A 7,937-nucleotide genomic window follows, 5' to 3' on the forward strand; every position below is an offset into this window, starting at 1 on the left:
AACCTTAGAGACGACTTAAAGAGCTCCCTTCATCGTGCCCTAGATGCAGCATTGAGGCTCCAGGAAGTGCAGATGGGACCCAGTCACTTCCTCACTCTCCATTGCCCCAGGCTGTTGACTTGGCCAGAAACTCCTCTGCTGCGGCTGGTGTGGGGTGGTAACTTGGCTGCAGGATAAACCAGTGCAAGAAGCTGCAGCCCCCACCTTCACCACGTAGCCTTCACTGGGCGTCAGCGTCGGCCCCTTGGAGGTCTGCACGCTGTTTCCAGGGATCTTTGCATCAAACTTTTGCATCAAAACTTTTGAGAATGCTTTTTTTGCATCAAACTTTTGAGAATGCTATCTTTGCATCAAACGTTTGAGAATGCTTTTAGGGGGTGTGTTTTCACACTGCTAATAAAGACATACCCAAGATTGGGGGAAAAAAGAGGTTTAATGCACTTACAGTTCCACCTGGCTGGGGAGGCCTCACCATCATGGTGGAAGGCAAGGAGGAGCAAGTCACGGCTTCTGTACGTGGCAGCAGGCAAAGAGAGAGAGTTTGTGCAGGGAAACTCCCATTTTTAAAACCATCAGATCTCATGAGACTCATCCACTATCAAGAGAACGGTGCAGGAAAGACCCATCCCCATAATTCAATTATCTCCCACCAGGTTCCTCCCATGATACAGGGGAATTGTGGAGTTTCAGTTCAAGATGAGGTTTGGATGGGGATATAACCAAACCATATGGGGGATAGACTTGCGGGCTGCATACAAAGACCAGCCACGCTTCACTCTTACCACGGCCTGGCTGCCAGGCTCATTCACCTGTCTCAGCAAGGGATGCCTTTGCATTTTTTTTCCCACCGCTAAACCCACCCCCAAAGGGTGAATAGTTGCCACTCATGAGATGAGATGGTGCTGCAGTGGGATTACTCCCAGCAACCACGGAACGTGTGTGTCCCAGAGTGACTCCTTTAGAAGACAGCTGGATAAGGGACTGTTCTTTCTGGTGTCACTCCAGCCTTTTGCTGTAAAAATGGGGGAAACTTTCCCGTTGTTAACAATACACTTTAGTTTTTCACATGGCATTGCCTGTGGTGTCATCAGCAAACACACCATCATGAAAAACTCCTAAGAGGGGAGTCAGAGAAATCTGGATAAAAGTGGGAGTTACAATCAGGAGATTGCAAGCACGTTGCCTGATTTATGCGAATGACGACGAATAACAACCAACAATAGCCTGTCTTGGTCATGGGTCAGTAAATACGTGGCAGCTCTATGGTGGGCTCTTTACCACCATCCCCATGGCAGACATTGCTAATCAACCATGACACTTTCTGCTGAACAGTCTCACACGTTCTCAGCACAGGGCTTCAGGCAGTCACTACTGATTGATCCAAGAGGTCTGCAAGATAAAACCTGTTTGCCTCCCTCTGGCTTGGATCTTCCCCAAAGAATTTTTTTTATATGTGGCTCCTCTCCATAGAAACAGACATAGCTCAGATAGAGCCAGGCTGGGGCCAGGATGGGGCACATCAGCATCTTTAGATTGCTGTAGTCAAAGCTCTAGCTGTCCAGGAGCTGCCGCTCCTCAGGTTCATCTGGAATTTATCTTGAGGAAGGCATGAGGTGAGGATGAAAAAAAGGGGGGGATCTGGGTGCTGTGGCTCATGCCTGTATCTCAGCATGTTGGGAGGCTGAGGCAGGAGGATCACTTGAGTCCAGGAGATCACTTGAGGCAGTGAGACATGATCACACCACTGTACTCCAATCTGGGCAACAGAGTGAGATTCTGCCTCAAAAGAAGACAAGAATAAAGAATGACGGGCAGCAGTGTGGGCATGGCCAGGATATAGAGGGCTGGGAAGGCAGTGGGCAGAACTCCCTGGCAGAGTGAGACCCCCTCGCTGTGTCCCCAGCCACGCCCACACACCGGGTGGGCAGACCGCTGGCCACAGTGGCTGTCACCATGAGCACTGAGCACCCGCTGCCTGGGGACTGGCATCTGAGAAGCCGCTGGCATGGCCCCTGTCCCATCCCCCAGGCCTCACCATCGATTCGCTTTGCTTCATGTCCCAAGCACTCCCTGCGGCTCTGTTTTCAGTCTGTGTTTTCTCTTCTCTCTCTCCTCTTCCTCCTGCTGCCTCCCGCTCTGTGCTGCTGCAGTTTCCCAAGGTGAGTCTGCAGACGGATGCGCAGGCCTTGTGCTGCAGCTGGGGCCCTCTCCTCCCCTGAGACCCCCACTCCTGAACACGAACACCCCTCCCAGTCTCCCCATTGCTCAATGGGCTTTTATGTTTAGCTTTAGCTTTTTGTTTGGAAAATGCTTAAACACAGACAAAAAGAGAGGTCCTAGTAGAATGAGGTCCTAAATGCCCATACCAGCTTCAACTGCTGTCCATTCACAGCCAGCCTCCTTTCTCTGCCATTCCCGACATCCCCCTGACCCCCAGCATGGGTTTACTGGCACCCAAAATTGAGAAATACTCTGCTGAATGAAGAGAAAAAGCAGCTCAATCCACCGAAGCTCCTCTTCAGACTAAGTTCACTGGCTAATAGAATAAGTGCTTAGCAAATTTCACTCATGTAATAGAGCTGGGAATATTTCAGTAGGTATCTTTTTATTTTTTTGAGACGGAGTCTCACTCTATCATCCATGCTGAAGTGCAGTGGTGTGATCTTGGCTCACTGCAGCCTCCACCTCCCGAGTTCAAGTGATTCTCCTGCCTCAGCCTCCCAAGTAGCTGGGACTACAGGCACTATTTTTTTTTGTATTTTTAGTAGAGACAGGGTTTCACTGTGTTAGCCAGGATGGTCTCACTCTGCTGACATGGTGATCCACATGCCTCAGCCACCCAAAGGGTATCTTCTTAAAAAAACAAAAAAACACAGTACCCTTTCGCACCCAAATAAAGCAGTGACGATTCCTTACTTTTTCCCGAAGGACTCATGATGATCAACATTTTAAAGGTTCAGCCTTCAGGCGCCTTTTCCTGCCGTAACCGTCCAGCAGGCTGGACACACACAGGGATGGCTGCTCCCCTCTGTATGCCATCTTCCTCCTTTCTTCCTCCTCTCTATCCACCCATACCAGATGCCCAACCCTTGGGGAAGCCTGCCTGGCACCTGCTCCCAAGGCTCTGCATTAGGAAATGACACCAAGCCAGCCTGTGAGTGGCTTCCAGGTGTGGGTTCAGGAGCACATCGATAGCCTTTTAGCCCCCACCCCAAATGCCCACCTGTCATACATTCCCAGTAAACCCAGCACTCCACACTTCCTGATTCATTCTTTTGTTTCCCATTAAAAAGCCAAAGCCCTAGGGAAAAGTTGTGCTCTGATGGTAGCAGTCATTTACACTTTAGTATAAAAAAGGTCTCCTGCGTGTATTCTGGGTTAGGGGCACCTCCTGGAGAAATCCTGAAAAAAGCAGGTGTCTAACGATCTCTTCTTTGCTTCTTCTCCACAGGCTACAAGGAGCAGGGCATCCCACAGCAGCTGTGAGCCCACGGGAACTGCTGGGGAGATCCAGGGGGCCCAGTGAGGGCTGCACAAAGCAGCTTTGGGCACACGGACCATTACATGTTCTCTTCTGCCATTTTCTGGACTGGGGGTGGAAAGGGGGTATTTTTAAAAATATTATTTATTTTGAAAACGCATCTGCTTTTCTCAGCAGGTTGTGAGGGCTGCCAGTCCCTCCTGCTCCAGAAAGCACTGTGGGCGCAGGCACCAGAGCACCAGAGAGTGGGGTGGAGATGAGAACGCCCACAGGGAAGCTGGATGCTCCAGCAGGCTCCAACCCGCCTTGCCATGCCCACTGTCCACTGCAAGGGCATGCCACAGCTGCTGGGCCGGGCCACACCGGGCCCTGTCTCACAAAGGGCTCAGGACTGTGGTAGACCCGTCCTCTGGAACCCCACCCACCTCAAAATCTAGCGCCTCAAGTATTTACTGTGTGGCCTCCTGAGGGCAGCACCAGGGTGGGGGTGAGGATGGCCAGGCTCCACCCTAGTGTGGAAAGGCCCACTATGCCCACAGCTGGCCTGAGGCCTTGGGGAGAGGACCAGTCTCACAGATGTCTCCTCGGCCTGCCTCCCTGACCGCACCCCCGCCTCCTTGCCACTGAAATCGAAGGGCTAGGTGTGTTGTGACCTGTGTTTTCCTGGGAAGGTGAGGAGTGGATCCTTCCCTGGGGTGAAACTGCCAGAATTGCCAGACGTTTATACACGAAATTATTAGACTGAAGTGGGAGTGGGCAGACTAGCAGCCTTTTACCCTATACTTAACTGCATTTCTGGCCCACACTCCTTTTTCTGAAGTCGTTGGGGCCAGATGTGCCTCCGAGTTGAGAAATTTTAGATTTGAGAAAGGCAATGTGATCTGTTTATCGTAACACTTTCTAACCTTCCAGCAGAGTGTGGATCATCCCGCCTACCATCAGGCACGTGACTATTTCTGCAGAGAAACATGTGACTAATCCCATCAATTGGGACCTATACAAACTGTAAATAGCCTCAGCTCAGTTCAGTCTAATTTTGCTGCTAAGTAACTTAGGGAAAACTTACCATTCGAGAGCTTTTGGGGTTTCAGAATCGCAAAAAACAGTGGTATGGGGTTGTGGACCTGGATTGAAAATCCTACTTGCCGACGGCTGCATTAGAGGGTGACGTTGTCAGCATTACACCGGGACTCCTTCAGTTGCTGAGGGACCCCGGGCCTCTTTAAGAAGCCCCTCTGGAAGTGACTGAAACAGGGCTAGATGCCTGATGGGGAGGGGGTTGGGGAGGGGGGTGGGAAGAATCGAGCAGAAGTTGTCTGGGCTACTGTGGATCAAGTATCACTCTGAAGTTAAGAGAAAGGAGAACCCAAAATTATACCAAGAGGATGGAAATTTACACATCTGTTTCATTCCATTTTCATTCGAACACAGGAAACGCTAACAAGTGGAGCTGGCCCAAAGTCCAGCTTCTGACTCCACTTGACGTGAGGGCCATTGGGCATGTCCATCTTTGAAGGGCTTGTTTGTCTATCAGAGACTCCATCAGAACTCCATGAGGGTAGGATAAGGGATTTTGCTGAATGGAAGTGCTTGGGAAGTAGTGGCCACCGTGCTGGGGGTCCCAGCCCACCTACCCCATCCACTGGCTTTCTAATCACAGTCCTGCCTGAGCAGCAGGGCTGGAGCACCCTGCAGACTGGACAGCTCCCGACATCCCTAGAGAAAGAGAACCCCCTGCAGCTACTCACCCACCCCGTCCCGACTTGACTCTCGGCCTGTCCTGCCCTGCGGCTCACCCCTTAGCATGGATCCCTCTTCCATCGCTGCCTGGGGCTCGGCTGCCGTGTTTGAACACCTGACAGTGTCTGTCGCATCCTGTCCTTTCTTCTTACCAACCCAAATCCAGGCCTTTTGCCTTCCTCTTTCCTGTCTGGAAGTCTGTGTCTTCAAGGTGTGGGATCAGATTTGGTTTTCTCTAAAAGGCTAGAACCTTCTGCTGTGTGCAGCAGGCATCCTCCAGGCTGGCTGCTTGCTGCTCTCGAGGAAGCTGCATGAGAGCGGAGCCGCCCCTCTACTCAGATAAAATAGCTTCAGCTGCAGGAAGCCGCCCCCTCCCATGCCCGCCAGCCCACAGCCCTTCACCCTACACAGCCCCCAGAGTTTGCCCGACTCCCCCTGAGTGATGACAGGTCTCGGGGGGGCCGCCCCCACACATAGGAAGGAGAAGCTTAGTTTCCCCGGCTTGGGCTGGGGGTGGCTGCTGAGGGGGTGGAGCAGAGATAGCAATTTATGTTGCATGTTTAGTGACACAATCCAGACGCAGGTGGGACTTTCTTGAGTGGCAGGTGTCACCCTGAGTCCTGTGTGGGATGGCTTAATAGAGGGGTTTGTGTGTTTGTGTGCACGGAGGGCCACTGCAGCCCCAGATCCTCCTCTCCCCTGAGGGCTGCGTCTCTAAACCTGGGAACACATCAGCCTCAGGAGGAGGCCCTTTTCCGGGTGACTGATGTGTGGGAGAAGCCAAGAGTCCCCTGCCTGTCTCCTGAATGAGGCTGTGAGGGTTGCCACGTGGGTGGGACCAGTTCAAAATATCGCCCCCACCCCTCTAAATTAGACCGCGGTCTCAGCACGACCATCTTCAGTAGATAAGGGACGGTGGCTGATTTACTCCAAGTAGTTCCAGCTGACTCCTCAGACCAGGGCCAGAGTTAGTGTCTCAAACAGCAGCCGGCTGAAAATTGGGGTTCTCGTGCTGGCAAGTGCTTGGCTGATGCACAACCGTTTGGTGACGAAGCTGGGCTTTGCCTCAGTAGTGTAGACAAGGCCGTTGACTCAGAGGTTGCAGGGCAGGTTCGCCATTGGAATTCATTAGGATGCGCCCTGGCTGTGTGTATTTTGGGCAGGAATCCCAGGTGTGCAGAGAACGTCAGAGGCAATGAGATGCTCCCAGGACCCAACTGTGACACTGGGATCAGGGTGGCCATTCCCTTGGGCCAGAGTGAGCCGTGGGTGTCCTGGGCATGTCCCACGGATGGCGGGAGACTGTCGATTTGATTGTTGAGCTCCGAGTCAGTTTTAGAACCGAGGACCTCAGGCGGGGAGGGCTAGGGCCCCATGGGAGCAGCAGGAGTCTGATGGCTCCTGGCTGTGGCCCCCGCCTGCCTGCCTGCCTAGCCTAGTACCGGGGCTGCAGGGCAGAAGCTCTGCTGCTGGGGTGCTCCCCAATCTGCCATGCCGCTGGCCTTCCCAAGGTAAGGAGGAGGCAGGCAGCATGGTCCCCACCCTCCGCTGCCCCAGTCCCACACATCCAGCCCTGGGGCTTTTTAGCTCCTGGGAGGGGAGATACCTTTGTGAGTTTCAGATGTCAGACCTGAAGCTCAGAGAGAGAGTAAGCCATGTGCCCCTAAACACTCTGCTCCTAAGTGGCAGGATGGGCAAGTGGCCAGGTTGGGGCACCCCTACAGCCTGTGCCATCGACACACTCATTACAGCACCTCCAGAAGAAGGGGACTTGCAGGCACCCCAGAGCACGCCCTGGGGAGGGGACCTCACCCCTCAGGAGTAAGAGGGTGATTATGTCACATGTTTAGTGACACAATCCCACCTGCGTCTGGATTGTGTCACTAAACATGTGACATTGATTGCCATCTCTCTCCAACCCCTCAGCAGTCACCCCCAGCCCAAGTCGGGAAAATAAGCTTCTCCCTCCCATGTGTGGGGGCGGTCCCCTCCTGAGACCTGTCATCACTCAGGGGGTGTCTGGCAAAGCCGCCTGGGAAGGACCTGGATGCCTCCACCCTGCCCCACAAGGCTCTGGGCTCCCACCTGCCTGGGCAGCCCTTACATCCATGCTCCCTCCTTTAGGCAGGCCCAGAAGAGTACCCCTTCCTGAGGGTGTCAGGGGATGGTGGCAGAGAGATAGCAGGAATTAGGAGAGCCGGGACTGGCGCTTCCCCATCCTGATGTGCAGGACCAAGTCACTGCCCTCCCAGCCCAGGGCTCCAGCCATGCTGAGAGCAGTAATGAGGACGCTGCAGAAAGAAAAAGAGCCACATGATTAACTTTTCTCCTGGAGGGCAAAGGTCCCGATTCTCAAAAAGAAAAGCCAGGCACAGACCCCAACACCACGTGTAAGGCAGCGCAAAGCGGGGCTGAAACCCCAGGACCGGGGCAAAGGCCTTCCGAAGGCCCAAGGCTCTCGAGGGGGAAGGGAAGCTGAGAGGCCCCCGGTCCTTCCCCTTCCCTGCCCAGACGCCTGCGATTCCGAGAATTCCTTTCAGTTTTGCCAGGACCCAGCCACTCTCGGAGAGTGGAAAGCTGGGCCCCTCAGGGTCCCATCCAGGCTCCCGGGCCCACTTTAGGCTTTAATTGCATTGGCTGTTTCCTATGGTGAAAGTGATTTAGGCAAAGAAAGCCCGGAGCATTGCATAAATGCTTGGGGGCGTGTCATTTAAAT

The 7,937-nt window shown here is 53.4% G+C and overlaps 1 protein-coding gene across 1 annotated transcript in view; it reads left to right on the plus strand.

The window, feature by feature from the left end:
• The window catches only part of STUM (stum, mechanosensory transduction mediator homolog), a 57,529-nt gene extending 51,877 nt beyond the window's left edge, over positions 1-5,652 (plus strand). The window contains exon 3 of the mRNA XM_064383572.1: positions 3,452-5,652. Within this exon, the coding sequence (XP_064239642.1) occupies positions 3,452-3,486 (35 nt within the window). The 3' untranslated portion in view covers positions 3,487-5,652. The remainder of the gene's footprint in view (positions 1-3,451) is intronic.
• The last annotated feature ends 2,285 nt before the right edge of the window (positions 5,653-7,937 follow it).

The sequence above is a fragment of the Aotus nancymaae genome, unplaced genomic scaffold (genome assembly GCF_030222135.1).
Source record: "Aotus nancymaae isolate 86718 unplaced genomic scaffold, 86718_ANA_hifiasm-v0.15.2.pri h1tg000032l_0, whole genome shotgun sequence".
In the NCBI taxonomy this organism is placed as follows: Eukaryota; Metazoa; Chordata; class Mammalia; order Primates; family Aotidae; genus Aotus; species Aotus nancymaae.